The 18,800-nt window shown below is 39.6% G+C and overlaps 1 protein-coding gene across 21 annotated transcripts in view; it reads left to right on the forward strand.

Annotated features, from left to right (window-relative positions):
* Nucleotides 1–18,800, forward strand: part of SUGCT (succinyl-CoA:glutarate-CoA transferase) — a 784,651-nt gene that overhangs the window by 666,285 nt on the left and 99,566 nt on the right. For all 21 annotated transcript variants that reach the window (XR_015162296.1, XR_015162293.1, XR_015162297.1 and 18 more), the window contains one exon: nt 6,531–6,594. Coding sequence is in view for 18 of the 21 variants with exons in the window: in XM_086395998.1 (XP_086252124.1) it covers nt 6,531–6,594 (64 nt within the window). In the remaining 3 variants the exon portion in view is untranslated. The remainder of the gene's footprint in view (nt 1–6,530; nt 6,595–18,800) is intronic.

Here is an 18,800-nt window from a genome sequence, read left to right on the forward strand (position 1 = left end):
AGAAAACATTTTTATTAGTTTATTTATTTCATGCTTTTTTGCTCTGTGGAAAGATAGTCCATAATAAAGATAGGGATATGCAAATCTTGCTTTAACCTGAAGCTCAAAATGCTGTAGAACTATTACAACTACTACTCTTTAGGATATTAGTGTGAAATTGTGGTCCATAAGTTCACTGGGCCACTGCAATACTTCTGCCCTTTTTGTTGTTGTCATTCAGTTGCCGAGTCGTGTCTGACTCTGCGATCCCAGGGACTGCAGCATGCCAGGCTTCCCTATCCTTCACCATCTCCTGGAGCTTGCTCAGACTCAATGTCCATTGAGTCAGTGATGCCATCCAACCATCTTGTCCTCTGTCGTCCCTTTCTCCTCCCTGACCTCAATCTTCCCCAGCATCAGGGTCTTTTCTAATGAGTTGGCTCTTTGCATCAGGTGGCCAAAGTATTGGAGCTTCAGCATCAGTCCTTATAATGAATAGTCATGATTGATTTCTTTTAGGATTGACTAGTTTGATCTACTTGCAGTCCAAGGGGCTCTCGAGAGTCTTCTCCAGCACCACAGTTCAAAGCATCTGCCCTTTAGATCCAAGTACAGAATAGCACAAGAGAAGCTCTGCTCCTGGTAGACAGTGCAGGTGAAGACAGCACTCCGTATGTAATTCACCCATATGTGTCTCAATAAGATGCAGTGATAGCAATAATAAACTGAATTTGGGGGTTCTTTGATGCAGTATACACAGGCTGCCGCCAACTGGTAAAGACCTAACTTACAAAAACAACTTCGTAGCATTTTCATTTGTGTATGACACAATATGTTTCCTCAACAAGAGTTAATTAATTATATAATTCAACTTTTGTGTTCTAGAATCTAGTTCCATGCCCTCATCACATCTTCTACCCACAACTGGAGGACACTTGATCTCTGGCAGCTTTTGTTTTCCTGCCCACTCAGGGGGAAAAATGACAGCCTCTCTGTGCCAAGGATTTAAGTAGCTCTGTTTTAGTAGCCAAGTGTGATTGTTTTTGTTCAGTCGCTAAGTTGTGTCTGACTCTTTGCAATTCCATGGACTGCAGCATGACAGGCTCCTCTGTACTCCACTGTCTCCCAGAGCTCACTCAAATTCATGTCCATTGAATTGGTTATCTAACCATCTCATTGGCTATCTAACCATCTCATCTTCTGTTGTTCCCTTCTCCTCCTGACTTCAATCTTTCCCAGCATCAGGGCCTTTTCAAGTGAGTTGGCTCTTCACATCAGGTGGCCAAAGTATTGGAAATTTAGCTTCAGCATCAGTCCTTCCAATGAATATTCAGAGTTCATTTCCTTTAGGATTGACTGGTTTGATCTCCATGCTATCCAAGGGACTCTCAAAAGTCTTCTTTAGCACCACAATTTGAAAGCATCAATTCTTCAGCACTCAGTCTTCTTTATGGTCCAACTCTCACATCTATATATGTACTGGAAAAATGATAGCTTTGACTGTATGGTCCTTTGTCATCAAAGTAATGTCTCTGAATTTTAATACACTGTAAAGTTTTGTCATAGCTTTTCTGCCAAGGAGCAAGTGTCAGTTAAATTCATGCCTGCAGTCACCATCTACAGTAATTTTGGAGCCCAAGAAAATAAAATTTGTCACTGCTTCCACTTTTCCCCCTTCTAATTGCCATCAAATGATGTGAGTGGATGCCTTGACATTAGGTTTTTCTAATTTTAAGTTTAAAGCCAGTTTTTTCACTCTTCTCTTTCACACTGATTGAGATTCTCTTTAGTTCCTCTTCATTTTCTGCCGTTAGAGTAATATCATCTGCATATCTGAGGTTGTTGATATTTCTCCTGGCAATCTTGATTCCAGTTTGTGATTCATCCAGCCCAGTGTTTCACATGCTGTACTCTGCCTGTAAGTTAAGTAAGCAGGGTGGCAATATACAGACTTCTCTTCCTCCTTTCCCACTTTTGAAACAGTCCATTGTTCCATGTAAAGTTCTAACTGTTGCTTCTTGACCTGCATACAGGTTTCTTAGGAGACAGGTGAGGTAGTCTGGCATTCTATCTCTTTAAGAATTTTCCGTGTTTGTTGTGATCCACAGAGTCAAAGGCTTTCAGTTCAGTTCAGTTGCTCAGTCATGTCCGACTCTTTGCAACCCCATGAATCGCAGCACGCCAGGCCTCCCTGTCCATCACCATCTCCCGGAGTTCACTCAAACTCATGTCCATAGAGTCAGTGATGCCATCTAGCCATCTCATCCTCTGTCATCCCCTTTTCCTCCTGCCCCCGATCCCTCCCAGCATCAGAGTCTTTTCCAATGAGTCAGTTCTTCGCATGAGGTGGCCAAGCATTGGAGTTTCAGCTTTAGCATCATTCCTTCCAAAGAACACCCAGGGCAGATCTCCTTTAGAATGGACTGGGTGGATCTCCTTGCAGTCCAAGGGACTCTCAAGAGTCTTCTCCAACACCACAGTTCAAAAGCATCAATTCTTCGGTGCTCAGCCTTCTTCACAGTCCAACTCTTACATCCATAGATGACCACTGGAAAAACCATAGCCTTGACTAGACGGACCTTTGTTGGCAAAGTAATGTCTCTGCTTTTGAATATTCTATCTAGGTTGGTCATAACTTTCCTTCCAAGGAGTAAGCATCTTTTAATTTCATGGCTGCAGTCACCATCTGTAGTGATTTTGGAACGCAAAAAGATAAAGTCTGACACTGTTTCCACTGTTTCCCCATCTATTTCCCATGAAGTGATGGGACCAGATGCCATGATCCTCGTTTTCTGAATGTTGAGCTTTAAGCCAACGTTTTCACTCTCCACTTTCACTTTCATCAAGAGGGTCTTTAGTTCCTCTTCACTTTCTGCCATAAGGGTGATGTCATCTGCATATCTGAGGTTATTGATATTTCTCCCGGCAATCTTGATTTCAGCTGGTGCTTCTTCCAGCCCAGCGTTTCTCATGAGGTACTCTGCATAGAAGTTAAATAAGCAGGGTGACAATATACAGCCTTGACGTACTCCTTTTCCTATTTGATACTAGTCTGTTGTTCCATATCCAGTTCTAACTGTTGCTTCCTGACCTGCATATAGGTTTCTCAAGAGGCAGGTCAGGTGGTCTGGTATTCCCATCTCTTTCAGAATTTTCCACAGTTTATTGTGATCCACACAGTCAAATGCTTTGGCATAGTCAATAAAACAGAAATAGATGTTTTTTCTGGAACTCTCTTGCTTTTTTGATAATCCAGCGGATGTTGGCAATTTGATCTCTGGTTCCTCTGCCTTTTCTAAAACCAGCTTGAACATCTGGAAGATCGTAGTCAATGAAGCAGAATTAGATGTTTTTCTGGAATTCCCTTGCTTTCTCCATGATCCAGTGAATATTGGCAATTTGATTTCTGGTTCCTCTGCCTTTCTAAACTCAACTTGCACATCTGGAATTTTTGGTTCAAGTACTGCTGAAGCCAAGCTTGAAGGATTTTGAGCAGAATCTTGCTAGAATGCGAAATGAATTTAATTACCTGGTAGTCTGAACGTTCTTTGGCATTGCCCTTCTTTGAGATTGGAAAACTGACCTTTTCCAGTCCTGTAGCCACTGATGTTTTTCAAAATTTGCTGCCATATTGAATGTAGTGCTTTTATAGCATCTTTTAGGGTTTGAAATAGCTCAACTGGAATTCTGTCACCTTCACTAGCTTTGTTTGTAGTAATGCTTCCTAAGACCCAGTTTACTTTACCCTCCAGAATGGCTCTGAGTTGACCACACCATCGTTGTTATTTGGGTCATTGAGACTTTTTGGTATATTTCTTTTGTGTTTTCTTGCCACCTCTTCTTTATCTCTTCTCTTCTGCCAGGTCCTTTCCATTCCTGTCCTTTATCATGCCCATCCTTGCATGAAATGTTCCCTTGATAGCTCCACTTTTCTTGAAGAGCTCTCTAGTCTTTTCCATTCTGTTTTTTCCACATTCTTCATTCAAGAAGGCTTTGTCTCTCTTTGCTATTCCCTTGAACTCTACTTTGAGTATATCTTGCCCTTTCTCCTTTACCTTTCACTTTCTTCATCCCTCAGCTATTTGTGAAGACTCTTCAGAAAACCACTTTGTCTTCTTGCATTCTTTCTTCTTTGGGATGGTTTTGGTCACTGCCTCTTGTACAATGTTATGAACTTCTGTCCATAGTTCTTCAGACACTGTCTAGCAGATCTAATCCCTTGAATCTATTTGTCTCCTTCACTGTATAATCATAATAGATTTGATCTAGGTTATACCTGAATGGCTTAGTGGTTTTCCCTATTTCCTTAAATTTAAACCTGAATTTTCCAATAAGGAGCTGATGATCTGAGTCATGGTCAGCTCCAGCTCTTGTTTTTGCTAACTGTTTAGAGCTTTTCCATCTTTGGTTGTAAAGGACATAATCAACCTGATTTTGGTTTTGACCATCTGGTGATATCCATGTGTAGAGTCATTTCTTGGATTGTTGGGAAAGGGTGTTTGCTAAAACTGTGAGCCTTTGCCCTGCTTCATTTTGTACTCCAAAGCCAAACTTGCATATTATTCAGGGTATCTCTTGACTTCCTTCTTCTGCATTCCAATCCCCTATGATGAAAAAGATATCTTTTTTTTTTTTTTAATTTTGCTGTTAGTTCTAGAAGGTGTTGTAGGCCTTCATGAAACCAGTCAACTTCAGCTTCTTTGGCATCAGTGGTTGGGGTATAAACTTGGATTACTGTGATGCTGAATGGTTTGCCTTGGAAACAAACTGAGATCATTCTGTCATTTTTGAGACTGTGCCTGAGTACTGCATTTCAGACTTTTGTTGACTATGAGGGCTACTCCATTTCTTCTAAGTAATTCTTGACCACAGTAGTAGATATAACTGTCATCTGAATTAAAGTAGCCCATTTATGTCCATTTTAGTTCACTGATTCCTAAGTTGCTGGTGTTCAATCTTGCCATCTCCTACTTGACTATGTCCAATTTACCTTGATTTGTGGACCTAACATTCCAGGTTCCTATGCAATACTGCTCTTTACAGCACTGAACCTTACTTTCACCACAGACACTTCCACAACTGAGTGTTATTTCCACTTTGGTCCAGCTGCTTCATTCTTTCTGGAACTATATGTAATTGCCTTTTGCTATTCCCCAGTAGCATATTGGATACCTTCCAACCCAGGGGAGTCATCTTCTGGTGTCATATCTTTCTGCCTTTTCATACTGTTCATAGGGTTCTTGTGGCAAGAATACTTGCAATTTCCTCCTCCAGTGGACCAGGTTTTGTCAGAACTCTTCGCTATGATCTGACCTGTCTGTCTTGGATGATCCTGCAGGGCATGGCTCATAGCTTCATTGAATTATGCAAGTCCCTTCGCCACAATAGGCTGTGATCCATGAAGGGGAGTAGCCAAATGATTCAGCATCAAGCCACCTTTCTGCTGGTTGGGCTCTGATAGAACACCCCTGTCCTAGTAACTGCCTTGACTCTTAACCCTGAGGTCAAGTCTACTTTGTTTCCTGGATGTGTGCTGTGCTAAGTCGCTTCAGTCATGTCTGACTCTTTGCAACCCTATGAACTGTAGTCCACCAGGCTCTGTCCTTGGGATTCTCTAGTTAAGAATACTGGAGTTGATTGCCATGCCCTCCTCCAGGGGATTTTCCCTACCCAGGGGTTGACCCTGCTTCTCTTATGTCTCCTGCATTGACAGATGGGTGCTTTACTACTAGTGCCATCTGGGAAGACCCACTTTCTTGATGAGACACCAAATACCTATCTTGGTCCAGTGCATGAGAATGAATCAGTCCTCCAGGATGGGGTTTCTGGCTTTTTTTCTCAGTTGCCCTAGTTTTCTCAGTTTGTCCTAGTTATAAAACCTGGTCTTATCAGTAAGGTCTTGTGACCACTGAGAACATCTTTGGTTTCAGTCTCCTGCTCAGGCCTCTGACTAGGGTCTACTCTAACCTGGGCTCCCTATCAGCTGGCTCTGCTCATGGCTTGTCACAGTGGCTTTGATTTGTCCACTTTATGTAGTCCCTGGGCCTCCTGGATATTCTGGTTCACCTTTCAAACTGGACTGACTGCCCACACCTTCCACTGAAGAAATTTCTAGGAGCACATATGTACTACAGTAGGCTCCTCTGTTTCAGGTCCTGGGTCCTCTCATATTCTGTCTTTCTGCAGTTGACCTTGGTCCAATCCTGCTTGAGGTCATGGAGGAATAGGCTGAGCTTTAATATATAGAGGATCAAAAATAGATGAAAGGGGGGAATCACACCCTGTATTTAAGAGCAAATAACATTTTTAAGACTAAGAAGACTATAAAAATGAAGTTGGCTAGCCCTTGAGTCTTCTAATTCTTTTTGGCTTCACTTGGTTTAATATAAAACGAAAACATTTTAACCTCAAATACTTTCAAATTAATATTTCAAAAATCTCTGTTTTGTAATCATTTTTCCAATGGATTGAATAGGTATCTTTCCACATCCCTTGAGATTGAAGATAAATTTACTTTGTAAGTTATTTTTCTCTCTTTTTTTACATTTTAGGTGTTACACAATGACCTCATTATGGAGATGAAGCATCCAACTGTGGGGAAAATATCAGTCCCAGGTTTGAAAATCTTTATTTTTCTTAACTCCTTTCTTCATAAATTTATTCCGTGTGCTGATATCTGTATGTAACTTATAAGCCTCCAAACAGCTTGTAAAGACATTATCCAGATTTTTTATTTTTGATAAAAGGGGAATCCTAGAATCATACCCACAAGCATGTTTGCTAAGGCTATAGGCTTGTGTCTTCACTCTGATTGTCTGGGTGACAAAAAGTGCTTGTGTTACGTAACTCCATTCTGTGGAATCATGGACTCACGTAAGTGTCGTATATCACTGCCAACAAATAGATGGCGATAGATGTGGAAAATATTATCAAATTGTACTTGGCTCATATGAGAATGAGAAAGCAAGCCAGTCACCATAGAGGCGGTGTCCAAGCAAGGCCAGGGCATTTTTTTTTTTTTTTTCCCATACTATGGTTTAGTGTATGGATCTTAGCTTTGTTGAGATCAAAAAACCAAATGCTTTCAGTAAGTCCAGAATATATTGAATTTGTAGAAGTTGACTTATACCCAACAGACTCACTGAAGACATTTTGGCCTTAAGGTAAATGGACAAGTTTTTCAGGTCCAGGGAGTGTTTTTCCAGTAGCCGGAAGCCTCAGGCCTAACTCTCAGAGTATTCAAATTGTAGCAACAGCTTGCAATCAACTCATCAGCCCCCACAGACCATACTTCTCTAGTAATCATGAAATTACTACTCCTCAGATCTGCTGTATCTGTTCTGGCCACTGCTGGAAAGCCCCTCCATGTACTTGTCCACTGAGTCCCTTTCTTTCCAAACTATGCACAAATCATTCCTTATTTTTTCTTTAATTCTAACAGAGAATGATAAAATTAGTTAGAATATAACTTTGGTTATTGTTTTCCTGAAACTATATCCTGTTTGCCTTACTTGAAATTTGAGTATTTCTCAAGTCCCTCAGTCACCTCAGTCAAATGGCCTAAGTGTTTACTTCTATAGGTATCAGATCTCATTTGTTGAATAACTGCTATTATTAAGTTGTTTTGGGGTATAATCTAATTATAAGATTTGGGAGCAGCTGGATAAAAATGTCTCAGAACAGATTAGACATGGCCATTGGCCAAACGAAAAGAATGAGAGGAGGGAAGTATGATGAATAAAGCATATTGGAGGAAATTCTGATATTCAAGAGTATACAGAACATTATATTGAATTAAGGGAGGTAAGTAAGATAGAGAGTAGGTATAAGTATATCAGAGATTGAGATCACATATTAACAGGGAAATGCTATTGGGTATGGGACTTCCCTGGTGGCTCAGTGGTAAAGAATACGCCTGCAATGCAGGGGATGTGGGTTAGATTGCTGGGTCAGGAAGATTCTCTGGAGATGGAAATGGCAACCCACTACAGTATTCTTGCCTGGGAAATCCCATGGACAGAGGAGCCTGGCAGGCTACTGTCTGTGGGGTCGCAAGAGTCAGACATGACTTAGCAACTAAACCACCAACACGAGGACTAAATCAGACACAACTTCGAAAAATTATAGCCTACTCATCAATCGCTCACATGGGCTGGATAACAGCAGTACTACCATATAACCCCACTATAACACTATTAAACTTAACCATCTACATTATTATAACTTCCACTATATTCACTATATTCATAGCCAACTCCACCACCACCACCTATCACACACAAGCTATGGGCTATAGAAAAGTAGTGAAAAAAACAGCATGTTGATAAAAGCTAAGAAAATTACTTATTCATTTATATAATTGAGCGTATATTATGTGCTGATAAAATTCTCAGATGTACAGCAATCTCTTTTAAATCTCCTTTTGGAGAATTTTATTTTTCTTTAATTTTGATAGGACCTAGGCATCTTTTTGCTATGTCTATCTTATTGACTAACCTTATATTCTCTCTGTAGAATTATCAACAAAAGAGGTCCCAGATTTGAGGTGGAATGCATGTGTTTAGACTATTTTTGGAATTAGTATCTGAGTGTCTTTTGAGAGAAGCACATCTGGACCCCCATGAAGGGAAGAGGCAATTCCACTCACAGACATCAGATAAAAAGTTACTATTCAGTGTGTCTCAGTGGGAGGCTACTCAGATAGGACAAGAGATATTAAATGCAAAGAGAATGTATCAGTAAACAATTAAATTTTTTTCTATGGGTTGTTATTTTCATTGATTTTATTTATCAATGATAGTTCTGCATTTCTTTGTAAGGGATGTCCTCATTGGAGACCTCATGAATGCCATAGAAATAGCTCAGATTTTCCCATAATGCCTCAATGCCACATTACCAAAACAGGTAATGTGAGTAGAGTTAAAAATGATTTTATGCTCCACTGTTTTCTAGTTAGCCAGTGGAGACACATTTTTTAATTCATTAAATGTAGCTCTACAGTTTCACATATATATCTGCATCTTTATACTTACAGTGACAATCATAATTAAAACTATTTATTTATATGTCCTTTGTTATTAGTGAACCTCTTGTGAACAGTACTGAATTTTCTATACGTTGCACTTATTTGCTTGAAGGATTGTCTGTCTTAGTCATTACTAGAAACTTGTTTCTTGGAGAATAATATTTATGGCACCTTTTAAAGAGAGGTATAATCCACAACATTCCCTCAGATTCTCATATTAGAATCTGTAGGTCTAATATAGGTCTCCTATAGGTCCTCTATAGGAGACGCTAATTGAGTAAAACCTTAAAACTACTAGTCCGCCAATGTTGGGAACTTACAGGGATGGGAAATTATTTACCTCTTCAAAATTTCTTTTTGCTGCTTAAATAATTATTGTCGGCACTGAATACATTGTTCCAATATTTGTAAGCATTATCCATATTAAAATAAACCAAGTAGTATAGTCCAAACTGTCTCCTTTATTAATTTATATCTATTGTAACATGCTATCTTTTCATATCATTTCCCACTACCTCCAATCTCTAGTAAACAATTAGGAAATTTAATTTGTGTATATGCATGTCAGAGTTAAAGCTTGCTAACTAGTTAATGCTCATGAACTATCAGTAAATGTGAGTTGTAGTTTTGCTAATACTTGTGTTCTTTTTCCATACATTGTTTGTTAAACTACTATCTCATTTGACCTTTATAGTCTATTTTACAGATAAAAGTAGAGGAAAAAACTGATTATTAATTGGAGTAGAGATGAGAAAATGCATCATGTCTCTCTTTGCCCAACGTGAGTCATCCAGTGTTCTGCGAGTCCCCAGTGAGTGGAGTGTCGTTAGTTTTAGCTCACCATTAGTTTAGTGACAGACATGTCATCACATTGGGCACAAGTTACTAATTTGCTCACAATTAACTAAGGTACCCTGGTTGAGTGATAAAACCTTAAACACACCCACATTCACACACATAGCTCAAGTCACTAAGCCTACCACGTTCCACACACTCTATGATATTCTGGTAGTAAGGTTGTACCCAGGACAGGCCCAGTCACTCATGGAACTTACAGTTTGCCAGGGATTCTTTGTTTTTTAATAATAAATTGAGAAAAATGAGACAGGCATTTCCACGGAGAACCAGAGGCAACAGCAGAATAATCTGAAAGCTCAGATGAGAGGGACCTCGCCTAGAGTGCAGGTGAGGAAAGCTGTCCCTGAGAGTGGAATGTAGACAGACATCTGACTGATGACCAGTTGCCAGCTGGGCCAAACTGCTGTGGGCTGAGGGAGGGGTGTGGAGATGCTGAGCGAGGTGCTGGAGGAACTGAAACAGGGCTGGAATAGAGGGGACCCTGGAGAGGTAGCCAGAGGCCAGGACAATAAGACCTCAAGAGGAGGTAATGATCACATTAGAGACAAGTCAAAATGTAAAGGAGATCTAGGCTGAGGTCTCAGATCTCAACCACCTGAGCCGTGCGTGGAGGCAGGGTGGGGGTGGGGTAGTGGCGGCGGCAGGGTGGGAGAGACCTGGAGGAAAAGCTTGGGAAGAATCTCAAACCTATTTTTGGCAGATGCTCTCATTGACTGCTTTTAGGTGTGATTTCTAAAATGGTTCTAACTTCATGGAAATTTTTTTTTCTTTTTTTAAAAGTTTTGACCACACTGCGTGGTATCTGGGATCTTAGTTCCCTGACCAAAGATTGAACCTGTGCCCCATGCAGTGGAAGCAAGGAGTCTCAACCACTAGACCACCAAAATTTTTTGTAAAACTTCTAATATCCTGAATTTTAAGCTTTGAAATTGAAAAAAATTTCATTTGTTAATTAGTGAAATGAAAAAAAGGACATTAAATTTCATACCACATTTCCTCAGTAAAAGGCCATCATATAAACATCATCTTATTTGTGACTTTAGTGGGAAGATCTTACATTAGTTATCACATATGGAAGGAGTGCCACTTTCCACTGAGCACATTCTCCATTTTCATCTTGTGATTACCACTGGCTACTGGCCTTTTAGCCAAAAAGGAACACATTGTCCTTCCATGTACTGTGTAGGTGCCAAAACAGCCTTGGCGCTGAGTTCCAAACTTCAAAGGATGTCACTGAAATACAATTTGACGCGTAACTCTAAAGTTTCTCACCATAACTTGTTCCTGATACCTCCTGGTGAATGTACGTGGTCGTTATTTGATTCTAATAGCACTTCTGGGAAGTATTTGAGTGGTGAGTGTGTCAAGGTTGTGAGAAGGCACCAGTGTTCTATCCTACAAAATGATTTTAAATTGATTTACCTTTGTCTGCTGGTCCCCTGATCTGTTTTCAGAAAGCAGCTTCAAGTTCTTTTAAATAAAATTTTCTTAACTTTTTTTCCCTCATAGTATTTTAATATTCATATTTGGAAACTGCAACAGTTTTTAGCTCGTGGGCGTTGGGTGCAAGAAGAACAGTCATTGCTATGAATTAATGTTGTTGTTGTTTAGTCACTAAGTCGTGTCGACTCTCTGTGACTCCATGGACTGCAGAACCCCAGACTTCCCTGTCCTTCACCATCTCTTGGAGTTATGAATTAATGTAGCTCAAACCAAATTATCGGAGTATTGACATTTGGATTTTATGGCTACTTTTTTAGAATGTGAATGTACTTCTTTATTTGATGATCTAATATACTGTATTTCTGAATGTTTTGCAAGACTTTTTTTTTTAATAAGTGATGATCTGAAACATCTTTATTTTGTAAGCTCCTGAAGGGCAAAGACACTGTTTTAACTCTAACCAACACCCTTTATACCAAGGTAGTACTTAACAGATGTTTTCTGGATGATGATTAGGATAAACAACTGTTAGATGAAAAATAACTGAAATGACTTTTGACAATTTAAAGCAGTATGCGTTTTTTACGAACTGATTGGCTACCTATGCCAGCTACCTGAAAGAGATTTATTTTACGTCTTTAGTTTGTTTCCAGTTTGAAGTACATATATTAATTGGAGTGACCACCTAGTATCTTGCCAGTTACAAATCTTCCTCTTCTGTGCTATACAAGGCTTCAGCTTGCTTTTTAAAAACTTACTTCTAGCTTTCTATCTTCCCTTTACATAGAAAATTAGATGATGTTTCAGAAATCACAAATCCTCAAAGTTTAGTTAAATTACTATAATGGATAACAGCCGTGGGGAAAAGTTGTCACAAATCTTACTAGGGAAAAAGACAAAGAGGAACAAAAGTTTCAGCTTATATTCCTCCATAAAGTTTAAATATGTTGGTCCTTATAAGGAATCCTAAGTAAAACCAATCTGAGAGTGAAAGGTGAGGTAAGTTATTTCTTCCAGGTAGGAAAATCTTTTAGATGACAACAGGAAGAGTATGTAAAGTTTTCACATTGTGTATAGTGTATAATCTATCTTCTAGAAAGAACATACTCCTTCGGGGACCAGGGCTAAGCTGTAAAAAAGAGGACAAAGATGAGAAGAAGGTTCTACAGTGTGTTAACAGAATGAGAGAAAGCTGGCAGGGAAGTGGGTTTTCAAATAGACTAGCCATGGTACTTCCCAAAGCCCTCAATTAGTTTTAACTTGATTAAACTCTTAACCCATGGCAATGCCCTGAGAGCTAAATAAATCAGCGTATTCTCAGATGATTTGACGTTGAGTGCCTGCAGCCTTCTCTGGAAGGCCTGATACAGTGAGGCAAGGTCTTAGACATTATTACCATTCAGTGAAAAATGAATAGCTAGAGTGACTTTCCTTCCTACGAGAGCAGGGAGGAAACAGGAGGAGGAAATAGCATCCCCAGGAATGTCTTTCCATCAGGAACTGGAGAAGCCCTAAGAGCCAAGTTACTGTCGCTGATATAACTTAGGGATCTCCATCAACGATGCTTATCTATGCTGTGAGGAAGAAATATTTCGTGAGAGCTGGACTTTCATGCTCAGGGAATTTACGTTCCTGTTATTCAGAACCGGGAAAGTGGCCAAGATCTCAGTTGTTACTCTCCAACCATCCTCATCAACCCCGACACTAAGATAAGTGAATCTGTCTAAAGGACCAGAAATTCATGTTACAAATTAGTCCTAAGTTATCAATGAAGTTCTGGGGTGCACAGTTATTTTCACTATTAGAAATTCATATTTCCAAATATGGCTAAAGAATTTTCCCAGATACCTACTTAATTGGACTTCTACATTGGGGTGTTTTCTCAAGTGTCACTGTATGGAATGATCCTTGAGGTTAGAGGTGTATTTGACATCACCTGAGTCGACCACTGAATGTTGAAACAAATCTAGAAATTAAAGCAAAATAAAGGCATAAATCAAAAACCACAGGGAAAGTGGAAGTTTCACTGATAGTACAGCAAGTTTTGGTATCTTTGTCTTGAAAGTTGGAACAGACATTTTCAGGGGTCAATTCTTGAGTCCTTGCTGTAATTGCTACTTTCAACTTTCATTGGGTACTCAGAGAAGTCTTTTTCTGGATCAAATTTAAATACTGAATTTATGATAGATCTTTCAAGAATAAATTAATTAAATATAATTAGTCATGAGTCTCAAAGAGTCAGCCAGGACTGAGCAACTCAACTGAACTGAATTGAGGCATGCGAATTGGGCTTCCCTGGTGACTGAGATGGTAAAGAATCCACCTGCAATGCAGGAGACCTGGCTTCCGTCCATGGATTGGGAAGATACCCTGGAGAAGGGAATGGCTACCCACCCCAGTATTCTTGCATGGGAAGTCCCATGGACAGAGGACCCTTGTGGGCTGCAGTCCATGGAGTCGCTAAGAGTCAGGCACAACTGAACGACTAAGCACAGGACATGTATGTGACGCGTGTACATTGGTTGGAGGAGTAAAATCAGACACTAAGTAATAACTAAATGCACAAGGCTTGAAATTATCTTTCAGTTTGGACTTCCATGTTGTGGAGTTAACTTGGATAATTAAGAAGTGACATTAACTTTGCCTCCAAGTGGGCTTCAGGGTAGAGAAGTTGCTTGACCTCATTGCCAGGTTTATTCCCGACTGAAGAAGGTGACTTTAGTCTTCTCTGAAAGAGGAAAGGCTTGGTGCTCCTGCAGCATTGCCAGGTAGAAACTCTATGGTCCATGAAAAGATGGCAGTTGGGCTGAATGCCATGGGAAAATTGTTCTCCTTAAATCCATTTCCTTAAGATGTCAAGATTAATTCTGTTAAGAAGACTTAAACATAAAAAATAAATATCAGTAGAGTAAACCACCTTTTGATTTAAAAAGATTATAGTTGAATTTTGACTAGGCATACACTGTACTGTAAATACTAATAAGAAGTGTTGGTGGAGGCAAAGAAATGGTAGTGAAAGGGTTAAATAAGAACTTTCAGGGGACTTGCCTGGAGGTCCTGGTGGTTAAGACTTTTGCCTCCCAATGGAGGGGATGCAAATTCAATTCCTGGTCCAGAGCTAAGATCCCACTTGCCTTGTGCCCAAAAAAACAAAACATAGAAGCAATATTGTAACAAATTCAATAAACACTTTAAAAGTGGTCCACATCAAAATAAAAAACAAACACCTTAGATAAACCCTTCAGATAATTAAACCTAACCAATGGGTCATTTGCAATATCCCACTTACGCCATCACCTTCCAACTTTATGGATTTATTTGGCATTGAACTGGGTCTGTGAGGTTCATTGCTTGTCTCCTTTTCAGCAGAAGTGAAGGCTGTCTTCTGTGTTAACTGTGTACTGACTTTTATGGAACCCTATCTCCCAGCAGTCATATCTTTATCTGGCATGGCATGGCCATCACTGTGTCCCTGGGCTCATCCTTTGACTGAGATTAGGGCACTGCCTAGAGGAGGAAGCATGAGGGACCTTGAAGTGCTTTCCAACTTGTCCTTCATCAGAACATCATGTAAGTCACGGTGGCTGTATAACGCTCTGAGTGGCTGACCTGTTAGACCTCCTCAGAACCCTGTGTCTGTTGAAACTGTTCGTATGAACTCTATATTCCAGCTTATTGCTAGAAATCATGTTTTTCAAACAATGAAGCAAAAAAAAAAAAAAAACCCTAGTTTTAATTAACTTAAAAATTAAGAAAAAGTACAAGACATCTGGGGATATTTCAGAAGAGTATATGGTAAAATAAAAGCACCAAGATGCTTTAGCCACAGAAAGAGAAATACAACCCTACATAGATTTAAAAAATATCCTCAACAGTTTACATCCCATAAACTTGTAATGAACTGCTTTCTCTTTGTTGATGGGCCTTCAAGTTAATATGTGACCTTAAGTAACTGACTTCACCTTTTAGTGCCTTTTCTTACTTTCATGGGATTGATCTTTGCATTCTTTTAGTTTAAAAGAAAAATATAATTTACATTGGTGCATATAAATGCCTTTTGTGAATAGATTTTAATAACATCATTGCATGTGGACCATTCAAATTTGAAACAGAGGAATGTATGCCTTGTCTATATGTACTATATAGATGAGTTGTTTATGCATATGATTTATTTAAGCTCTAGAAAAATTCTGTGAGCCATACATTATTATGTCCATTTTATGGGATGAGAAAATTGAGATTTACTAAGTGTTACAGCACCAATTGGAATCCAGGTCTGAATATGTCTGAAATCTGTCCTCTTTTTTCCCATTTCCTACTGTCTCCTAAAGTTGAGCCAAAAAAGAAAGTTGAACCAGTTATTGAATTTTTTTATCTTACAACTTTAGTCTCTAGTCTAAAGACTGATTAATATATTTTACAAGTTTCATTTAAAGATGAGCTTGGAAATGTATTTAAGAATGTTTAAATTTCAGTAATTTAAATTTAGATTGAGCTTCCCTCCTTTAGGGATTAAGTTTGTTTTTTAGTCTATTATTATGTTTCTATGAAAAAAGGTCCACTAGCAAATACATTGTTAGGCCATTTCAGTATTCTCAAGAGCATATAAGTGTAAATGCACCAAAACATGTGGATTACATTTCCCTCAAGTTGTGCTATTTTCACACATTAACAGAAAAGCAGTTTGAAAGGGGGAGAAAAAGAGAAATGTTTGGGAAATATATGCACATTTCAGTTATCAAAAGACCCACGGTGCTAAGCTGCCACCTTGACTTACCCAGATTTCTCATCTTTGCAGTGATCTGTCCTTGCTACATGGGCAAATTTCTTCTTGCTGACTGGCAGCTGGTTTTGTTTCCAAGTTCAAGCCAATTCCCTTTGAGCAACTTTAATTAACCTGCAAACAGTGTTGTGTTGATATAAGAATGTTACCATGATTTGTTTTCAAGTGAGTGGTTGATACTATGGCCAGAGCAAGAATTTAAAAATTAGGGACTTCCCTGGTGGTTCTGCCTGCAATGCAGGAAACTGGGGTTCAATCCCTGGGTCAGGAAGATCCACTGGAGAAGGAAATGGCAACCTACTCCAGTATGGACAGAGGAGCCTGGCAGGCAACAGTCCGCAGGGTCTCAAGAGTCAGACACAACTTAGTGACTACCCCCGCACCACCACCTGATGGTCCAGTGGATAAGACTCCATGCTTCCACTGCATGGAGCACAGGTTCAATCCCTGCTTGGGGAACCAAGATCCCCCATGCCACACGGTGAGGCCAAAAAAAAAAAATAGTGACAAATTCTGTATGATTCCACTTATATGAGGGACTTAGAGTAGTTAAGTTCATAGAGACAGAAAGGAGAAAGGTGGTTGCCCAGGACTAGGTGGGGAGGAATGGAAAATTAGGGTTTAATGGATAAAGAGTCTTGGTTGGTGAAGATGGGAAAGTTCTGGGGATGGATGGTGGTGATGGTTACAACAGTGTAAATGTACTTAATGCCACAGAATTGCACACATATGAAAAAAGGTGGAAATGATACACTTTATGTTACATATATTATTGCAATAAAATACAGGATTGCTAGAAAAAATTAGCTAACTTCTAGGCTGTTTTCCCATTTGCATGTGTTGTACATGTGTGGTATAGAGTGGAGTGTGTTTGGGCTTCATCAGGGGAATCTGAGTACAAACCCAGCTCTACAAGAAATGGTTGGAGATACTAGACACTTCCTAATCTGTCTCAATAACATCTGTCTTCTCTGTAATATGAAGATCAAGCACTTCTTCACTTACGATAATTAAATAATAACACATGCCAAGGGCTCAGTGAGTGGGAGTAAGTGGAGCAGTATCTACAGTAGCCATGACTCTTGGGGGAAAATAAAACAAGCCACACGATTAGTTATTTTTCAAACATGGAACATTGGAAGAATCATGCATATTCTCTAAAGAGAGAGTAAAACAAATCATTTTTTTGATTTGTTTTTTGATTTGTTCAACTTTTGCTGAACAAACATTTCTCTACCATCTACTCTGTGCCAAGTGCTGACTGACAAGGAGCTTGTCTAATGAGGCATTTGGCAGTGAGCAATCAGGTGAGTCACAGTGGCAATACGGAAATCTTGGGACTCTCACTGCCAGTTGTGTGTTGGGCCAAACCAGCCCCTTTATCTTCCAGCTTTGGAGCTCTTGGATAAATATGTTGTCTGCAGAGTCAGTAGATACCACAGCCATGTGAGCGCATCCTCCAAAAACAGCATTGTGCTAGACAGATCACTCAGGTGAAAACAGTGATTCAGAGATCATAGACAAGAACGTAACAGCTTGTTTAGGGAAAATGAGAGAAAAACCACAATATGGTGCAGCATTTCCAAAATACACTCTGCAGAAACTACTTTCTTGAAGTCTTCATAGATGTCTCACCAAGAAATGACTTTTGTCCCAACAAGTTTGGGAAGCTGCCTTAAAAAAAGGTCTGTGGATTTTCTTTACTTAGACATTTCTCGGATGCATTAACATTCTAAGATAGCTTTGAGTCTTTAAGAGGGAGATGTCAAGTTTCCCTAACTTATTTGACAATGGAGCCCTTTTCTTTCCAGAACTCTTATTAAGATCCCATGGAAAAGCATGTTGTGGGTCACCACACTGAGAACATGTGTACCTTGGAGCCACATGAAACAAATTGTAATGGTCATTCACTAGAAAAATTAGCTAGTTGACACTAACAAAGGGTGAGACAGCCAAAATAGAAAGCTGCCCATCTTCTGAGGATACGAATTTTTCTTGTTTCTTAGCTCAAGGGACCAAGGAAGGCGTGAGGAATATCGGGAGGGGTTTCTTTTCCCTGTGAGATCTGAACACCTATGAACACTGGGCAGGAGAGAATCCACCAGGAGTGTGGGTGTCTGGGTGGGCCAGTGGCTGTATTTGGGGAGGGAGTGCTTTACTCCAAGTTGGCTCAGCTCCCACTCATGAGCACCTCTTTCCAAGGCATTAATAATGGAAATGGATTGAGGGCAACACCAAAGTGCAGATCAAGAACAGCTCCCACGGTGATGCTCTTGCACTAGAAGCAGAAACTATCCTGGGATCTAAGGAAATTGCTTAAGAAGAAAATACTTTCTCTTCATTGAGCCTCAGGAAAGCTACATTAGTAGAATCCTGCACAATGGTTCATACTCTCACTTAGAAAATGGAGTTGATTAAGTGGAAGGAAAATTTTAAAATGTGACAAAGATGATGAGGTGATTAAGGGTAGGGTTTAAGTACAAGATGTGGAGAATTTAAGATGTATGACTGAGTAGCGATGACAGCGGGGTATATGATAGCTGCCTATAAATACCCAATTAATTGCCTAATGTGGCAAATGAGAAGAAACAGGCTTTAAGCACCAAAAGGAAAGCTGGATTTGAAGTCTATTAGGGAAACAGTATTTACCACTAAGGATGATTTGACTGCCATCAAAGGGAAGTCAGTGGAGTTATTTGGGTAAAGATTCAG

The sequence above is a fragment of the Bos grunniens genome, chromosome 4, assembly GCF_055505025.1.
Source record: "Bos grunniens cultivar Pamir isolate PY7600 chromosome 4, Bosgru_T2T1.0, whole genome shotgun sequence".
Taxonomy (NCBI): Eukaryota; Metazoa; Chordata; class Mammalia; order Artiodactyla; family Bovidae; genus Bos; species Bos grunniens.